General features: G+C 27.1%; 3 protein-coding genes across 17 annotated transcripts in view; all 3 read right to left on the bottom strand.

Annotated features, from left to right (window-relative positions):
- Nucleotides 1-12,614, bottom strand: part of Galphaq (G protein alpha q subunit) — a 41,457-nt gene extending 28,843 nt beyond the window's left edge. The window contains exons 1-3 of one of the 13 annotated variants that reach the window (XM_074240506.1): nucleotides 11,818-12,614; nucleotides 10,963-11,081; nucleotides 7,984-8,716 (exon numbers count right to left, since the gene is read on the bottom strand). In XM_074240506.1, the coding sequence (XP_074096607.1) occupies nucleotides 7,984-8,101 (118 nt within the window). In that variant the 5' untranslated portion in view covers nucleotides 8,102-8,716; nucleotides 10,963-11,081; nucleotides 11,818-12,614. Of the gene's footprint in view, nucleotides 1-7,983; nucleotides 8,717-9,248; nucleotides 9,469-9,565; nucleotides 9,724-10,962; nucleotides 11,082-11,817 lie in introns of those variants that run through there. The other 12 variants (XM_074240502.1, XM_074240505.1, XM_074240504.1 and 9 more) reach the window with 12 other exon arrangements.
- Nucleotides 12,615-14,637: 2,023 nt separating this feature from the next.
- On the bottom strand, nucleotides 14,638-18,768 carry LOC141525840 (uncharacterized). The gene is made up of 5 exons (XM_074240508.1): nucleotides 17,548-18,768; nucleotides 16,682-17,218; nucleotides 16,316-16,599; nucleotides 16,132-16,256; nucleotides 14,638-16,069 (listed from the first exon to the last, which is right to left on the bottom strand). Exons 2-5 carry the CDS (start codon nucleotides 17,210-17,212, stop codon nucleotides 16,002-16,004), a joined length of 1,008 nt encoding a protein of 335 aa, XP_074096609.1. The 5' UTR covers nucleotides 17,213-17,218; nucleotides 17,548-18,768; the 3' UTR covers nucleotides 14,638-16,001.
- Nucleotides 18,769-19,166: 398 nt separating this feature from the next.
- The window catches only part of Amph (amphiphysin), a 42,575-nt gene continuing 41,127 nt past the window's right edge, over nucleotides 19,167-20,614 (bottom strand). For all 3 annotated transcript variants that reach the window (XM_074240485.1, XM_074240486.1, XM_074240487.1), the window contains one exon: nucleotides 19,167-20,516. In XM_074240485.1, the coding sequence (XP_074096586.1) occupies nucleotides 20,436-20,516 (81 nt within the window). In that variant the 3' untranslated portion in view covers nucleotides 19,167-20,435. The remainder of the gene's footprint in view (nucleotides 20,517-20,614) is intronic.

Genomic DNA, 20,614 nt, shown 5'->3' with positions numbered 1-20,614 from the left:
TTTTCTTTGACAAAAGATAAAAACATCTCACTTTGAATTTTTATCGTATATTTGTTAATATTTTAACAGTACACAGAAAAAAAAAAATAACCAAGAATATAATTTTGAAGAGGGTAATTGTCTTGAATCAAGAATTTTTCTCCTCAAATCAAGAATATTAAGCTCTTCAAAAATATATACTTGATTCAAAAACATTTTTTTTCTGTGTAGGCAAAAATATTTTGAGATGAAAATCTTTATTACAACGTGCGTTATATCGTTTCAAAAATCTCTAGTAAATATCTAATTATTTTTTGATAATGGTATTTAAATTGAGCTCTCATAATCAATGATAAATGATTAAAAATAAAATCTGACGAATCATTGACAGATAAACCAACAGCAAGAAAACACAAGTTATTACTTGTAACGACACTTAATAGATAAAACGACCTATTAGCATTCCTACCATTACAAATTGTCTATAATGGTGTAATTAAATTGTTGATACGATCAATAGATATTGTGGCGATAACCATACTTTTTTAGCTCATTAATAAAAAATTAATATAATGAGAAAAAATTTTATTTTTAATTTATGATTAATAAAATATGAAGTACTCTTAATGAATTTAAAGAATTGTTATGTTGAGTAAAATAAACACAATTTTTTATGACATGAACGGATACGAGTTATTCCATGAAAACGATATCACTGTGATTAACTATTCGAGATCTAATATCAATATTGAAGCCATAAGACCAAAAAGCTATCAATTATTGCTATTTTTTTGAACTATTAACCAATTAAAATTCATTTTACATATCAAAGAGTTCCTTGAACTTTCAATTTGTATGATATGAAACACTTTTATTATTTTACAGTCAATACATTAGATGGAAAGTTATTCAAATTGAAAGTTGTACTTATGAAAAATTCTATTATCTTTTCTTTTACACCTTTTAAAAAAAAAAAAAATTTCTAGAGCAAAGTATGTTTGATCGAATCAAAGACCTTTCAAAAATTTATCACAAATGCATCCACATTACTGTCTTTCTATAATATTCCGGGTAGTAGTGATGCTAATAAGGCAAAGATACTATCGACAGCTTTTATTTGCACAAAAGCTTTCTTGAGACTCAGGGATGATAGTTGGTTTTACTGTTCATGCATGTAAGATATGCCGGAAGATAATAGTGAAGAGCGAACAAATCTTATGTATCAGGAATAAAATAGATTTATAAATTAAATTTGTTAATTAGTCCAAAATGTAAAAATGATTGATAATTGTAGATTAACTAACTTTTGGGTGTCATTTATTTGAGGGTGTTATTGGGCCATAATCTATAATATATAATTTTGCATTTTTAAAAAAAAGCTTTGAAATTTTAATTGACTGAGATTTTTATCTAATACTATACTGTTTTTAGATGTATCAAACTTCTATAAGCTAACATCACGATCAAGAACTTAGTTCTGGGTAGGTTTGTTTACTAAAAAAAAAAAAATCAGGAAATCGGTTGACCGCGCAGTCCAATCCTAGAACTTCCCGCTAAGTTTGAATTTTAAGCGCCTTAAAATGTGTTTTTCGATTTATATTTGAGGAGTTGAGTTTCAAAGGGGTATCTTTTCATGTTTGATTAATCGAGACAAAAAAACTGGTTATCTCTAATTACAAATATTTTTATTGAACTTTTTTAAATCTAGCTATAAAGTGCTATCGGTTATGAAGCTACAATTCGATTCTCATTAAGAAATCTTTATAATTTTCGAAGTAATTAATGTTTAAAAGTAAAAAAAACTGCTCTTTTAAAATATGAAAAGATACCCTTTTGAAAATCAGCGCCTCATTTGAGCTTTTCAAGCTCAAAGCACCGTTTTCCACATTTCAAGCTCTTCGAACTCAAAATGTATTTATTGAACAGCTGTAACTTTTGAATGCGCCGTTCGATTTTCATTTTCAAAAATTTATTCGATGCAGTTTTTTAAGCACAAAAAACGTTTACGTGGATTTATAATGGTTTTTCCGCATGCTTTAAAGTTATTTTGAAACAACTTAAAAATTCAAATTTTTTTTGGTGTTTTTTTTAAATATCTTCGAAATGGATCGATGGTTTAACTCTCAAATCTAATTAGATCTAAATTTCAATAGACCCTTTCAAATGACGTGTCGTAAAATTCAATCGGTTGATTTATTTATAAGAAACCGTACGACAAAAATTTATTTACACACTCACACACGGCCGGACATCTCGGCGGGAATAGTCAGAATGGCTTCCTGGGACCTCATAAACGTGGAGATCCGATAAAAACTCGATTTTCGAAAATCGGACCGAAATCAATAACTTCCCTTTAGTGAAAAATTTTCAATTTTCTTAGCGAAAAGTTAAAAAAAAAAAAATAGAAAAACGGTTGACCCTAAAAGCCATCCTTGCAACTTTCCGTTAATTCCATAACTAAGTGCTTAAAATTGCACATGCCTTTTTTGAACTCTCCGAGTTATATAATGTTTCACGATTATCGTGGCTTTACGGTAATTTTTTTCCGTGCATTCATAACTTAGTCATTTTTAATTTTTTTGTGTGGGTATCCATATTATGTGTTGAAAGTTGGTGAATTTAATTTATATTTTTGATATTACAATCAAGTATTTTTTTTTCCGTTTAATTATTGATTTAGTTATTTTTTTCCACATTTTTTCGTAATTGTTGACGATAATTTTCCATGTGTAATAAATTTAAAGGTTACATTTAAGAAAAAAAAATTTTTTTCAAGTCAAATGAAGAAAAAACAAGAATCAATTAAAATATCAATAATAACAGAATTGATATTCATAAATTTCTGTTAATTATTTTTTTTAACTTAATCGCTAAAAAAATCATATTATTTTAGTGTTAATAATTCTCGAACCATGTTTTCATCTTAAAATCATTAAATTATTACACCAAAATATGATAGAATCATCCAAGTCACGAATTTTGCGGATGTCTTGAGATTCACCAAATTTGTTAGTAACCCATAAGAAGGTGTGGCAGAACACCAATAATCTCGGATATGTTCAAGTTTTTTTCAAGCTTTTCAAGTTTTCAATGTGGTTAAATTTATCTTAATGCTTTGATTTCAATAATTTAAGTTTTTTTTTTCACGTTCATTTTGAAAGTACATTTATAATAATTTTGTATTAATTTGAACTATCAAGTACCCTAAATTTGGATTACTTTTAATAATTACAAGAATTTTATACATTTTTTTTGTTGTCTTACACAGTAAAAAATTTCGCGTCAATGCGTCAAAAAATTTTGTGTTAAATATTTAACACTTTTTTGTGTTAATTAACGCAATGACGCAAAATTTTTTATTGTATAATTTCTCATAAGACGCAATGTTAAATGCAACAATTTTGTTAATATTTTTTACTGCCTTTAGAGTTACTAACCATTAATAATAAGCACATCATAATTTTTGATAGCTTGTACAATCTTTTACAATTCTCAATGCTAAGTACAATTTGAAAAAATAAAATACTATTAAAAAATATAACTACTTCATAAATAAATTAATCCAAAAAAATTTTCAACCGATGTGCTACTTTTCCGCCATGTGTCGATGGTAAATATTTAAATATTTTTATGACTAAACAAGATGCCGGTAATTTTATCTGAACAACATATGGTTATGAAAACTAAATTTTTTTAAATGTATACATTTAGTATGATTCGTTTGTTGGATTATCATTGTTAATCTATTATTTTAGGTGCTTCAGTTAAAACTTTGTATTCGATTACTAGTAAAGTTCTCACGTTTTTATTTTTTTTTTTTTTTTCTATTTCAAACTACATTCTAAAGGCAAAAATATATTTTACGTTTAATAAGTAACTTAACACTGAATAATATAAATGATTTCATTCAAATAACGATGACAAAAAAAAATTTAGTTTCCACTGTGAAATGAAAAAATAACTTTGTCTTCAATATCATCACTACGTTGAATATTTAATCAATATTTATTCAAATACCTAAATGAATATTTCTAAACTAAAACAAATTCAAATATAACCAGGCATATTTCGACTTTAATGAATAGAATCATTTCGATATTATCATTTATCATAATTGAAATATAAAACAAAAATTAATTGAAATCAAAATTAAATACGTAGCAACTTAACAACCTAATAACTGCCTTTAGGCACACGTTGTTTGAGTGTTCAAACTGACAGAAATAGACTGATTAAATACACAATGTCAAATTTTTATGGTTCGATTAATTAAATAATTTTTTTTCTGTTTCTAAATAACATAATATTATATTAATAAAGTGTTAAGTTAACATGACAGTTAAGTCTATGTTAGATTCGAGAATATAAATTTTGCGGAATTGTCACGGCCTCCGCATGAATCATAATCTCAAGGGCGCCTGATCACGAGATACTCGTTTTTTTTTTTTTAATTTAATTCTATCATCGGTAACTTTAAATATTTAATTCAATAATAAAAGTAATGTAAATGGACAACTTTTGATTTTATTTTTGTTTACTAATACTCAGATATATTTTTAAGCATGTAAATCATAAAAATCACGATTTCTAATCGGTTTGTTGTAATTGTAATCAATTATTCATTGAGTACATAAACATAAAAAAAATTAACTAAATTTTATTTTATTTTCGGTGTTAATTTATGTAATTACTTAAAGTTTTAAAAATAGTATCGAAAAAAGTAAACAAGTTTTATCGTATTTAAATCAATCTGTCAGATACACTCGCCGATTTCATTCAACTCGTTCTATTCTATTATATTCTATTCTATTCTACTCTATTTAAATACGCCGAGTATGGTAATAACAACATCAATAACAACAAAACTTTTAAGTATTAGTACAATAATAATATTTTCTACTTGACCATACATCATTATAAGTAATGAATGAGCAAATAAATATGATTAATAAAAATTCAAGCTTATTAGATCAACCATATCGTAGATACAGTAATTGAATAAATGAGCGATTTTTTTAAATTTATGTACTTATTAGAATAAGTTAATTATTTAAATCATTTTTACTTTGAATTTTTATTAATTTTAAGTGATTTCCAACACTTTTTGTTGGTTTCGTTGGTTATTACGTCACTTATTCAAAATCGAACTTTACAGTGATATTTGAGGAGCTGATTTTCAAAAGGGTATCTTTTCATATATTGAAAAATATTTATTATTTTAAAATTACAGAGCTTACAAAAAAATATTTCCTGATATAAATTAAATATTCTAGAAAATAATTCATAAATGACAGATTAGGTGATCGTTCTTTTATTATGCATATTTTTTAACTTTCCGCTTTGAAAATTATTAATTTTCAAAAGCAGAAAGTTATTGATTTCAGTACAATTTTGGAATACAAGGTTCCATCAGATCTTCATGTTTTGGGGTTCTAGGAAGCCGTTTCGACTATTCTCGGCTGAATGTCCGAGCGATCACGCGCGTGCGTGCGTGTAACTGTGCCTCTCTCCTCTCTCTCTCTCTCTCTCTCTCTCTCTCTCTCTCTCTCTCTCTCTCTCTCTCTCTCTCTCTCTCTCTCTCTCTCTCTCTCTCTCTCTCTCTCTCTCTCTCTCTCTCTCTCTCTCTCTCTGTGTGTGTGTGTGTGTGTGTGTGTGTGTGTGTGTGTGTGTGTGTGTGTGTGTGTGTGTGTGTGTGTGTGTGTGTGTGTGTGTGTGTGTGTGTGTGTGTGTGTGTGTGTGTGTGTGTGTGTGTGTGTGTGTGTGTGAATAAAAATTGTCGTACAGTATCTTCTGAACAAATCAACTGATCGAAATGAGCGATATGGCGTTCGAAAGTGCTTATTGAAACTTCGATCTGATGAGATTTTGAAATCAATCAGTCCAGCCATTTCAAAGATATTCTCAAAATAGAAAAAAATATCATCTTCACAAGTTTTTTCACAGCAACTTTTGAAATATATGTTAAATTAACTCCAGACATCAGAAATAATTTTTTGTACTCAAAAAGCTGCATCAAATTTCGCCAATCAAATCAAAATCAAACAACGGGTTCAAAAGTTATAACAATTTAAAAATTTCAGATTTTTAGTCTTAAATAATCTCATCATAATTTTCGAATTATAAACAATGTTAAGAAATATGGTGATCATCACATTGTTCATTCATCTATATTAGGGTGTGCCAAAATGTAACTTCTCTGAAGAACCTTTTAAAACTGGAATTTTGAGTTCCGCTTTTAACAGGGGCTGCGTTCGGGCGTTTTCTGAGATATTTTGGGGTGAGACAATAAATTTGATTTTCATAGAATTTTTTAACAGAAGCTTAGTTTGGACATTTCCGCTGAAAATTCAAAATTTGGCCGGAAATGCCCAATTGAATCTCCTGTTAAAAATTCTATGAAAATTAAATAAATCCTCTCGTCCCGAAATATCTCAGAAAATGCCTAAACACAGCTACTGTTAAAAGCGGAACCTAAAATTCCAATTTTAAAAGGATCTTCACGGAAGTTACATTTTGGCACACCCTAATCTATATACATGAATATCAATAACTATGTTCAAGAAAATGTTTAAATAATTTATGATTTTTTTATAAAATGTACTAAGAAATAAAACATTCTTGACAACTTAAAGACTCACTTTCTAATTTAAACAAATTTTTGTCAAGTCTAATACAAGAATAAAAAAGATTTTTAATTTTAAGCTTTCAGAACTTCTGTACGGTCATCTTCTGATGTTTAGTTCAAACTTTAAGGGGCTTATGTATGCATATATGCATATATACATACAGTAACTTCTGTCAAGCTTTCTATAAATTACCAAAAAGTTAGAAGTTTATAACTTTTAGAAACTCTGGGTTCATTTCAACTTTCGAGTCCCATATTTAATGGGCCCAGATATTTTTAGTAAACTGTAGACTGAAGAATCGTTAGTCAGACCAAGTTTTTTAAAATTAAAAAAAAATAACTTTATAGCCAATAAATACCTATTAACAGATTTAAAAATTTATATTTTACCAAATTTATGTTCAATACTCAATTAAAATAACTCATAAATCAATATACCCATGATTGAGTTATACTTTTTATAGACCACCTCTGAATAATATTAAAATTATAAACATGTAGATGTATATATTTATTTATAAAAAATAAGTATTAACGATTGTTACTTTAATTGATATTTTATGACAATATTCGATATTTCAAATCAAAAATATTCATCTTTTCAAATTCTTTAAAAATTTAAGAATAACTTTAAGTGAGATTGTAACAGTGGATATTTATCAAGCTTTTTTACTTTCTTTGGTTCCAATTACATTAGTTTTTTTGATAAATCTTATCCAATTGCAGTATTACTATTTAAAGATTCCTTCAATAGTTTTTCAAATTTTTTTAAAAATTAACAGAATCAAGTTAAAAATATTAATTTAAAATAAAAAATATAATAATTATAGTGTTGCGAATGTGAAGATATTTTTTTATATTAAAAAAAAATTATCAATTCAATTTGGAATATTTAAATAAAAAACTATAAAATTAGGTTTAAGAACCTCAAATAAAATATAGGTTTGAAAACTTTTAATAGATGACTCTGAAATCAACTGATAATTTTAGAATTTTTTTCTAAAAATAGTTTAGGTATTATGAAGATAAATTAAAAAAATTTTCCATATCAATGCAATCCTTGAAAATAATTTTTTTGTACAAATTTAGTTTAACAATAAAACTATAAAAATGGTCAAGTGTCTGCTGATTTCAGTTGCCTTTTAATAAAAAAATTTTTCAAGACAAGAAAATATGATATTGATGTCTAAACGAATATTTTTTTTTTCTGTGCAGACAAAAATTACTCATTTTACGTAATCAAAATAAATATTACAACTTGACAATATAGATATTTTCTTTTCTAGAAGTTTCAAATAAAAAATATAACCAATAATAATAATAATTCAAAGTTGACTGAGTGATTATGAATAACAATTAAAAATAATAAAATTTCTTACCAAGAAGCAACAATTTGAGTTCCCGCCTAGCATCTCGCTTGTCCCTTCTAAGTTGTCGCTCAATCTCCTGGTTAATACGTTTTTGTTCCTTGGCCTCTTCCGACAGGCAGCACGCCATGATTTAAACCAGCCAAATCCTCACGAGGAGGTTGTCAAGGTTAATGAGTTTGATGATGATAACAATAATATTATGGATGACAATTATGGTGAGAGTAAAGATGTAAAAAAGGAAGAGGTGAGGGGTAGAGGTAGCGCGAGTTAGCGAATTTAGTGTGCCTGCTCTGCTGCTGCCTGTAAATGTTCAATGCAGGCGGCAGGAGGCGGCTGCTTCTCGGCTGCCTCGTTTCGCCCGATATTATCTTGATGCCACGGTGATAATGATCAATGTCGTCGTCGTCGTCGTTGTTGTTCTCGTCTTTATCTCCGCCTTCCTCGTCCTCGTCGTCGTTTTCGTAGTAGCAACTGCCAGCAGTGCACCTTGTCGTTTTATTCAACACGATTATTTCCTTTTCACTTGTACACTTTTTGTTATTATTATTATTATTATTATTATTATTATTATTATTATTATTATTATTATTAATCCTTTGTCACTTGAATATTAATATTCATTTAATTGAACAAAACTTTGTGTCCATTATCGCGATTCTCTCACTCGCAGCCAACTCCTTCATTTGGATATGTACCACCACGATGACACATCAATCACCCGCGTGCACGAGAGAGCCAATCACTGAAGATAAGAAAAAATATTTCTTTTTAATTACAAATATAATAAACTTAAAATATTATCAATAGTAATAATTAATAATTAAAATATGAAAAATATGATGGTAAATATGAAACAATAGGAGCCCAGGACGAAAAAGAATATTTTTTTTTTAACTATGACGACTACTGCTGCTACTGCTGCTGGTGGTGCTGTCGGTAATAATTATTTACCCACATAATATCCACGTACACTTGACACACATGCATAAATATGTATTGATACACGCAAAATATGGAGTAAAAAATCTAAAATATATGTAAAATATTTAAAAATTGACACTCAAATAAAAAAATCTACTTAAACGGTTTTTTTTTTTTTAATAAAAAAAAGACTAAACTGGATGAGAGCTAAAAGCTGAGGATACGATAAGGACGATGAAGATAGGTACTGGAGAGCGTAAACGCACGCGCGCGTATTTTCACCCCGCGCAATGTGTGTTGCCTCTTGCTCTTGGCTTTAACAGTACCTCTTATTACATTACATACATACATACCATACATATATAAACATACAATCCACCAGCACAATCAAATTCATAGGCATAATCCATATCGCGAAATCAAATGAAAACTCAACCGGTTCAATGCCCATTTAAATAAAACCTCCCTAAAATACTTATTATCACTACATTATGTTAAATAGAGTTGCTAAGAACAAAAAATAAAAACGTAAATTAATAATCACAATAATAATGATGATAATAATAGATAAAAATATTTAGAAATATGAAATAAATGAATAACATAAAATTCAATAAAATCTATAGTTTTAACTTGAACACACAATAACTAAAACTAAACTACACAACACCTAAAAAACACTGTCCAGAGACCCTTGACCACTCGGTGGTCTCTGGGTCCCTCGGTCACTATTTTTTCGACTTTTATTATTATTTTTTATTCACGTAAACTCTTTACTTGTTTTACTCGTCCATTTCATTCGTTCACTCACATCAGCTTCACGTTTACTCGGCTCCCGGCGCGGTTGGGTGTGGTAACCCACCGTGCTCTTGCTCACGCCGTGTTCGTCTCTTTCTCCCTCTCGCTCATTCACTCCCACTCTTTTGACACTACACACATACACGACAATTACATATACATACTTACTACATACGTTTATACGTATAAACATATATATATATATATATATATATATATATATATATATATATATATATATATATATATATATATATATATATATATATATATATATTTATACAGTAGAGCATGGAACGGAGAAGCTAAATGATACTAGCAGTAGCAGCACCATGCAGTAAACGAACACGGTACGTAGGAATACGGGGATAAAGTATCGTGAAACTCGATCACTGGTTCTCCGAACGTTCGTCAATGAGTCGCCTCTTCTATTATAATTGTAATAAATTCATTTTTAATTTAATGAATAATTATAAAATAAATTATGCGACATTAAAAAAACACGACCTATTTGTGAATATAAATAAATAAAATTAATAATTTATTTAAATATTTAACACTTTTTTGCCTTAATATTTTATTTAAAAATAATAATTATTTACTTTACTTAATAGAAACTTGTAACTGGTGGTTTTAACTTTCAAGTGCAATAGCAAGTCGGTGGTACTCTGACGCTGGGTTTTTATCAACCCGGTTGTCCACGCGAATCTTGTTAGCCAAACCAGATTGACAATGAAATGAAGCCCCGGCAGAGTTCTGTGTGATCTGATGGAGTCAAGCGGTGCGCACGTGTTCGCTAACGAGATTAAAATCGCGATACTTGCAACCGCTCCGCTTTATTAATGGTGGGGTAATGGGCGATGGGCGCTGGTGATGATGATGATGATGATGATGATGATGATGATGATGATGATGATGATGATGATGATGATGATGATGATGATGATGATGATGATGATGATGATGATGATGATGATGATGATGATGATGATGATGATGATGATGATGGTGATGATGATAATAATGATGATGACGGATTAATGTTTTTTTTTAAATAATTTTTTGAGAAATTTTCAGATATCTTACATTTTTTAGAATTTTTTGCAACGAATAATTGTGAAGAAAAAAAAATTTACTCATAGAAACTTTAAAAATGATGGAGTTAATAAAAATATTTGTTTTTTATAGAAAAATTCTAAAAAATGGTTAAATGTCTTCTGATTTCAGCATTATTAGAAAGTTACTAATAAATAAATGAATAAAAATTACCCATTAAATCGTTTAAAACCAGAAATTTTATTTGACTCTCACATCTGGTGATATTTATTCATTCCTATTCAATCAATGACAACCTTTACTTCGTTAAAGTTTGATTTTTCTCGACAAATCTGAAACATTAAAATTTTGATGATAGTTATTATCAAAAAGTAAATAATTGACTAATTTTTATGAAATTGATATAGTAGCAAAATCTGAAAATTTTTTGGTTTTTTTAAACAAACAAAATACAATTAAAAAATATTTCTTCTAATTTCTAAAAGTGATATTTTTTGTATAGATAAAAAATTCTCAGATGTCTACTATTCTCAGTCTCAGATATTTAGAGTAAAAATTAATACTGATATCACTGGGCATCTGATTAATTTTTGATATTATTTCCAAGACAAATAAGTATTTAAAAAAATGGCATTGATAGTTTTTATAAATTTTTAAAAGTAGAAGAAAAAAGTAATTTTAAAATTTGAAAAACATCTCTTAAATTCATTGAACTCAAGTCAGATAATTTTCATAATTTTTTAAATAAATTAAGAAAATATTCTATGCATTGAAATTAAAGAAACTATGAACAAAAATTTTTAGCAAAATTATTTAGCTCCAATTGATTTCTTAAAAAAAATCCAAAAATTTTCAGATGTCTGCTGATTTCAGTATCATGTTAATTTAAATTTAATTGTAAAAAATGATATCAATTAAACCATTCAAGTGTTACAGATGCCCATATTTATAATAAAAATAAGTTTCTGTAATTAAGAAAAAGAAAAAAAAAAGAAAAACCCGAAAATCCGGAATATTAATTAATGAAAATGAATGATAAAAACAGTATATTGTTCTATAAGATATCACCTCAATACAACTTTTATATTCTTTTTTATAGATATTGTTTCGCGTGCGCACCATAAATATATACTTATATAGTAAATACTATAAATATATAGACGTATATAAGTATAGCTATCTCTGTTTAAAGAAATTCTTCTAGTAATATTTAATATTTAATATACAATATATAATATAATCGTTAACTATAGTTGTTGTATACTTTGGTTAATCTATTCGTATTTCGTATTCTTTAACTCTTCTCCTGAGCATAGTAGCTAGTACCGTGCCTCTTTCCGTCTCCGTCTCACTTCTAAATTCCCTCTACTCCCTCAGCACATAGACACTAAATAAACGCGTTAAAATCTACATCTCGGTACTGCCCTTCCACGAGCCTAATATCCCAATGGTCTTTACTACCCATCAGATCGGCTGATTAATGGCCTTACCCTCCAGTGCTTTAAAAAACTTTATTTTACTATATTATATTTATTTACGTTATTATTACACACATCTACCGTATATTTTCTTTTCTTTATTATTATTATTTCACTGTAATCCACCGCAGTTGTCATATTTATAACAAATAACACAACACGCAAGTTTATTTTAATATTACTTAATTATCAATAACTATGATTACATATATTAATATATTATATCATTTATTATTTTGGGTAAATATTTTTTCAACAACACCGTAGACTTGCGGCTCCACGGTGCTGCCTCTCCCACGGCAACCGCCTATCGCAAGATGGCGTCTGACATTACTCTTTCCCTTTCCTCAATTCATAATCTATCTCTGTCTACCGCGGGATACTTTAATCTCTCTTTTGATTTTAGTACATACGCATTACACCTTACACATACAATAAACTTTTGCTGTACATATATACAATTATACGTATTATCTGCACTATATTTTCCCTAGAAACCCTCAACACAACTTCAACTTCTAGTTACTTTTTACTTTTGGATTTATTCGTCACTGGGGCTATAGATCGCGCACGCTCACTCTCCGCTTCAGTTTTCTGTTTGTAATAACTGTTTTTGATTGGATACTGGAGCAGGGATGAAGGGATACTAGCTGCGCAGCGCACAGTTGCTTAATAGGCGCTTTTTGTCCATCGTTTCCGGTTCTATTTGAATTTCATAGGATTTTTTTCAAAAAGTAAATTATTGATGACACTTAAGTTTGCAGACGTCTGAAAATTTTTGATTTTTTTTTTATTAATTAAATTACAACTAATAAGATATTTCTACAAAAAATTACACTTACAGTTTTTCAAGTTTTTTTCCAGGCCATATATAATAGCTAAATTTGTCATTAAAGACAAATTTTTGGGAACTGGGGAAAATAAAGGATAAAGAGGAAAGGGGAGGACCTTCACTCAGTAGGAATTTTCGGTAACTGAAAAAGTAATTCGGACAGCCCAGACCCTTTCCCTTTCCCTTCCCCTTTTTTTTAATTATTTAGGAAGTTTTTTTTTTAATTATTTAATTGAAATTTTTTCAATAAAAAATTTCTAAAAATTTTGAAATGTCGACTAACTTCATTTTTATAATTATTGAAAGAAAACAATCCCAAAATTAAAATATTTTTTTTTTAATTTATGAAAAATGATTAAATTATGTGACGCATTTTTTTAAATTTGTTCAATTTTACATCTCTAAAAAAATAGTAATCTACGAATTTCAATGAAAAACGAGACAAACATTTTTTTTTTACTTTAAAATTTTTTCATTGCATTCTTCGTTGCAGCAAAGAATACAACAGAAAAAAACTTCAATAAGTAGAGTTGTCGACTCTTTAAGGTAAAAAAAACGATAAAGCCCTCTTATCTCTTAAGCCGTCTCCATATCTAAAAATTTCTAATGATAAAAATTAAAAAAATTCTATCATCAAATGAAGTTTTAAATAAAAATTTTTTTTAACGATAACTTCAAATAAAATAAAAGAATAATAATTTGAATAATTTAAAATAAAAATTTTCAAATAATATTTATAATATATTAGATTTAAACTATCGATAACTAATTCTAAAAGTAATTTTCATATCATTTGAAAATGTCCATTCGATTATAAATACTTGTTCAAATAATTTACTTGAACGAAGAGAAGCAAATGGAGGCGTCAAGGGAATAATGAAATTTTTCAAATAATAATAATTTTCCACCTTTTGTGGACTGAACTAGGATGATTCATCTTTTCTTTCCTTCTTTGATGTGAATGAAACAAATTTTCAGTTTCTGTGAGAAAAATTTTTTCTCAATGTGGGACGAAGCAGAGTAGTTTTGAATAAACTAAAAAAATCGAAAGACTAATTTTATATGACATAAAGTCGTTTGTATTCAAAAAAAAAAAAAAAAAACTTAATTTACACAAGATTAGAGTCGATTAGAAAAGATGATAACCAGAAAAAAAATTTTCTGTATTTTCAAACTGTCCTCTATGTTAGCCTCTAAATTGTCAATCTAAATTAAAAAGAAAAATTTTTGTATAATGTCAATTTTTCGTGCAAAAAATTGTCAAAAAAAACAGTTGGAATTTTCTAAAATTTTTTTATTCAAAATTGTTCGATTTTTGTAACAGTAAAAAAAATAAAAAATATTCAAATATCACAAAAACTAAACTATAAAAATTTCAAGCATCAATATCAAAATGTCAACAATTATATTCTTTGAGTTAATAATAGATTTTGATTGTAAAAATTTTAATTTTATCAAATAAAATTAATCAAATCATGTATTGTTAAATGCGCCAAAAAATAAAATATTTTTAATTATTATAATTTATCAGTAATTTAATTTTCTGTTTTTTTTTTTTATGTTCAAACGTAATTGGATACTTTGTTACTTATCAATTACCAAAATAAGTTTAGAAAAAAAAAAAAAATTTGATCTAATAATAATTTTTAGAAAAATAGTTTTGACAAAAACAGAAATTCTTCAAATTGCGATATATTCTTTATAAAAATTAGCAAAACACCTGACCCTGAAGGCCATCCCTGACAACTTTCCGCTATTTTCATATCTTAAAGCTTAAAATTGCCCTCTCCGAACTCAAAGAGTTAGCTGTTCTATGCTTTTGAGCTTTCTGAGCTCGGAAGCCTGAGTTTAATAAAACATTCTTCTTAAAATTTTCAAACTGCAATTACTTTTGACTGAATAAACCGATTTTCACGCGGTTGGCAGCATTCGACGCAGTTTTTTTAAATCCTATGATTGGGTTTAAAACACAAATTGATCAGACCTAAAATTTTTGATAAATTTGAAAAATTCACTTTTTCCGAATTTATTCGACAACGTTAACGCACGAACCAATCAACGAATTTCGAGGTTCTTGAATAAAATCGACGTGATTTTTTCAGCTCGTGTAGTGATATCATTACATTAAAAAAGGTCCGAAAAGAAATGTCAGAGTTGTGTTAAAAAAATACTTGTTACCAAATTTTTCGTCAACGATATCTTTCGAATCAATTAACCGATTTTCACGTTCTTGACGGTGATCGACGTGGTTTTTTGGGCTCTAATAATTATTAATTTCATCATAAACGATCCGAAGAGAAATGTCGAAGTTATGTAAAAAACACTTTTTTTGAAATTTTTCGATCATAATATAGCTCGAACGAATCAACCGATTTTGACCGGATTAGCGGCGATCTTCATGGTTTTTCAAGGTTAAAAACCGATTAGTTTTTGAAGTTATTCGATAAAACCGTTTAACAGTTATTCCAAAGAAAATCACAAAAAAATTTTCTTTAGTGTATTTGAGATTTCTCGAAAACTATCCGTCCGAATTGGTTCAAATTCTCAGGAAATCTAAGTTTGAAGGAACTCTTTGGAACGCTTTTTCTTCGATTTTCTTTGTGGGAAGTTAAAAAACTTAAAAAATTGAAAATCCGCTTTGAAAACTATTCGAATTCTCCGGGGGAGTTACAGAAGCTTCAGCTATGAAATCTTTAAATAATTCAAATTGTTTCAATCATTGAAATAATTTTTACCGGAAAAATTCGCAAATCTCAATATTTTCTTCAATTAATAATAATAATAACAGTAAAAATAAATCAATTAGATAGATATATTTGTCCTCGTAGAGACCATGAAGCAGCATTTGGTATTATTTTTCTATAAGTAGATTATCATTTCAATAGTCAATAAATAAGGCTTCATTCGTTTTTAAAAATAAAAATAGAATCCAAATACCACACTTATTTCTTATCCACCTGATTAACTTTACACTTTGGGCAAATATCTTGTTCTATTTTGTACCCTGCAACTAATAAAAAATAACTTTTTTATTACAACTCTTTTATTCGTATGAAAGTCTAGCTCGAATACCTTTACTTAAATCGTGCAATACACAATCACCAATTAATTTGAACAATGTTGCTGTAAATTTAATATCTTGGTCATTGTAAAATTGGGTAATCATTTGCAGTCCTTGAGAAAGAGAAATTAATTGCCTGCACAATAAAATGACAATCAAAATACTGTCCTTTTATTTTTCAGTTTTCATACCTACAGTCGCATTATTTTTGGTAACTCCATGTCCAAATTTTGACGACTGCATTGAAAGATATTTAAAATAGACTCGTATTGCCGAAGTAATTTCTTCATTTGGGAAGAATTTAACTTCGACTTTGAAAGTAAACTTTTGAAGTTTTTCGCCGCAATTATCATGTCTTCTCTTTTTAGTAGATGATTCTTCACCATTGTTTGAAATTTTTCGATAACTGTCATGTCAATCGAACAAATTTCGATTATTTCTTTCAACTGTCGTAACTGTTTTTCCTTGTGTGTTTCTGCCTGGATTAAAAAAATTAAAAAAATGATAATAGACCAAAATAAAGTTACTTTTACTTAAAAACTATTTAATAAGTAAAAATACTTGATGAAGATGATAACTAAAATTCGCAACTCCAGTAAAATTAGATTCTTCAGAAGATGAAGAAGAAAGCTGATGACCTAAATTGAAAATTCTACTGGCAGATAAATGTAACATTTGAAGCGACTGTAGATGATGTAGTAAAGCTTCAAGTATGCTTATTGCTAAATCCAAATGTTGAATCAATGCCATTAGCTTATCGTTTGCAAGTGATTCATCAACTTGACTTGCAATAAGCTGCAACTCTAAGGACTCTTGAAGTCTTTTAGTTTCACCACTAAGATTATTCCGACTTAGATTTTGTACTAGTGGCTTTACTTTTGATTTATTTTTTTCAATCTTCTTCTCGTTACAGCACATGCAACAACCAGCTGTTATTTGTTGCTGCTGTTCAAAGGATTTTGTCATTGGTGATGTTGATTGCGAGTGCCGTACTGATGAAGATTCGTTTTCCGATGTCAATGGCAGGGGTAAGTGACGGTGTAAAACGGGCTCGCTCCAACGTAGATTTTTCGTGTCTTGCATTCGTGACATTCTAATCTACAATTTCAAATAATTTTCAGGTTATGAATTGTGAAAGAAGAAATCATCCTGAAACTAGCAAGTATCTGATAACAAATTAAATTATTAAAATTTTAATTCTTAAAATTTTTTTCATAATTTGATTTTTAGAAAAATCCTTAATTTTATCATGTGTCTGTTAATTTCAGTATCATATAAAATTTTATTTTTTGTACTTAATAATTACTGAAATTTTTTTTATCTAATTTCAAACTATCAAAATTAAAATTGTTGAAATAAATTAGATTTACAAAAATATCTTATAAATAATTAAAGTATTACATTTGATAGTTAAAAAGATTACTTACAATATTAAATTCCTGAAAAAGTATCGTGAAATAAATTTAACAATATTTATAAAATAATATATGATATAAAAATAGATAAAATATATTTATACAAACAATCATCTATTTATTGTTAATTTATAATATAAATTGAATAAAAGGCAATAGAATGAATGATAGACACATTATGAATTATTAATGCAATAATATTTGTCTTTAGGTTATGGTTATGAAGATATGACTTATGGCGCTTTCAAGTAAAATTAAACAACGTGACATTAAAATGACAAATGACATAACAATAAATCGATCCATTGATACACTACATTACAACAGTATTTATATTAAATGATATATAATAATCAATTTAATAAGTTTATTTTTTTTTTTTTATTTTTAGAGGGTATAAATTAATTTCTTAAATGTCAAAGCGACTAGATGTAGCACCGCGAAATCAAATAAAATTATAATACATAAAATATAGTGTATCAATAGATACTATTAACTATAAACAATTATTTTATTTTAATTTTTAACTTGAGAAAAAAAAAATTTCAAATAAAAAAAATGAAAAACACAATCTTTTATCTGTACTTTCGGTCTTCACAAATCAATAGATTATAATTGGACATACAGTTATGTCGAAGCATTGTAAGTATTACAATCTATAATTTCTTTTCTTTTAAATCTATTCACTATTTTAGTATTTTTTTTTTTTTTTTTATTACTACAATTAATTGCAACAGATCAATGAGTTATAGAGTATTCTTCAATAATTATAATTAAAATTTTTTTGTTGGACCGCTATTTTTATAATTCATGTTTTCTTTTTATAAATATGTATAGCGACAATGTCATATTTAAATAATAACTCCATTGTCGGAAGCTCAATTAGTCATGTATTTACTCCATTCCTTTTCATTCATACAGAATGAAGAAAAAATTCCTGCTTACACTTTACTTTAATATTTTTATTTTAATATCGAATTGTATAGTACTTTAGATTGAGCTAAAATTTATTCGCTCCGAGCTCAACTCGTTAATATTTTCTGTGTCTATCTGTGATCGATCATAAATTTCGGTTTTTTTAGGCAAAAATCGCGTTTTATAAAAAATCATATGCAATTTATTGAGAGCGAAGCCCCAAAAATCGCCACCTCTGACGCTAGTTCTGTTGCTCTCGGAGGAGATAATATTTAAAGTACATTTTAGAGCGATAATTATTTTAATATATATATATATATATATATATATATATATATATATATATATATATATATATATATATATGAAAAATATCTATTTTATTAAAACGATTTAATTTTAAAATCTCATTTATATAATACAAGAATTCGCCATAAAAAACTTATTTTTATAAAAAAAAAAAAAAAAAAAGTTAATTTTTTCATCCAACTTTCATTAAGTATTAGTACAATTAATTAATTCTTTTTTACTTCTGAAAACTATACAAGATTTTATCTAAATGATGTGGTAGATAATTAACATTATAATCAATAATAATCAATAAAATTAATGTTTTGAAAATTTTAACTATACAATAACAACATTAAAATAATGAAATAATTTTAATATTTGTTTTTCATAAAATATTGTTTACTTTCTTTTAGTAAATGAATACATTGTATATTTGTAGTTTTATTTATTATTTTATAAATTGGACCATTGTTATTTATAATTTAACTGCATAATCATTGAAAAGGCGATTCAGATACGTTTTTTTTTTTTTTTCAATTTGAAATAATTTAATTCGACAGTATTACTTAAGTGTTATTGGCAATCGACAAATTTTTTTAAAATTACTTAACCGCAATCTTGGCCTCAAAGATATATTTTATAAAATAGTCCTAAAACTCATAATTCATTATTCTATTTACAATCTCATAAAATAATATTTTGTTTAATATGTAAATATTTAATTACATATATTTTAATTTAATAATATTTTGGCTGTTTGAAAAAGAATCTCTCATATCTAATTTAGAGACACACTAGGGGAAATCACCCGATTGATCAAACTTTTCATTAAATAAAAATTATAAAACAAATAAACAAACAAAAGTTATAATTATCATCAGACAAAAACAGTAGCTTAAAAAAAATTAATAATAATAATAAACAAAAAATAATACTTTTATAAAAATTAATTAAACTCATTGCTAATTGCTATTACATACAGTCATAAATAATAAGCTATTTCCCCGCGTGTTAATTTATTCCAATTGACAATTAGTTATGAAAGACGTATTATAAATATTATTCGTTCGCTCGCTCTTTCATACAACTCCATTATAATTTTACTGATTTTTTTATTTGTTCTTTATATCAATTTCATTTATAATAATTAATTAATTAATAATATTAAATAAAAATCAAATACACCAAAAATTTCATTTGATTATCGGTGATGTATATTTGTATATAAATATTTATTTTATTGTATAAGAGGATTATGTGAAAATTATTTTCATATAACCAGTGATTGGCACAGATATTCGGCTGGATTTTTAAGGCACTTTGCGACCGATTAATCGTTAACATGATCCGCAGTGAGCAGCCTCCAGCATTTAGTCCTCTCTTTTAATTTATATATATATATATATATATATATATATATATATATATATATATATATATATATTAATATTTTTATTTTTAAATATAAATTTTTAAGTTGTTCGCTTTCAATTCTCGTTATAACTAATGATTTTTTAATTACTTTTTTTCGGATTTTTTTCAATTATACAACGATACAATTTTTGTTCGTGCAGTTTTCGACGCTTTTTGAATTCACAATTTAAATATTTTTATTTTTTACAGATTATAATATCTTATTATTAAAGACGCTGGTTGTGAGCAGTGGAGTGTACGTCGCAAATTGAGCTTTAGGCTCACAGTGGCTTTGTGAAGTTTGCTGGAAACATTCCTTTTTCATTAGTGCCTTCTTTAATACCCATTAACCATCCTTCCTCCTAAACAAAAGTAAAAAAAAAAAAATTAATTATAGTTGAGTCTCTAGACTAATCATATATATAAATTAATTAAATGTAAAATTACTTTAAAGAAAAAT

This window comes from Cotesia typhae, unplaced genomic scaffold (assembly GCF_013202065.1).
Source record: "Cotesia typhae breed Kobodo isofemale line unplaced genomic scaffold, CoteBio_Ctyphae contig_27, whole genome shotgun sequence".
In the NCBI taxonomy this organism is placed as follows: domain Eukaryota; kingdom Metazoa; phylum Arthropoda; class Insecta; order Hymenoptera; family Braconidae; genus Cotesia; species Cotesia typhae.
Note: the sequence above shows the minus strand (reverse complement) of the source record. Positions and strands in the feature narration are given on the sequence as shown.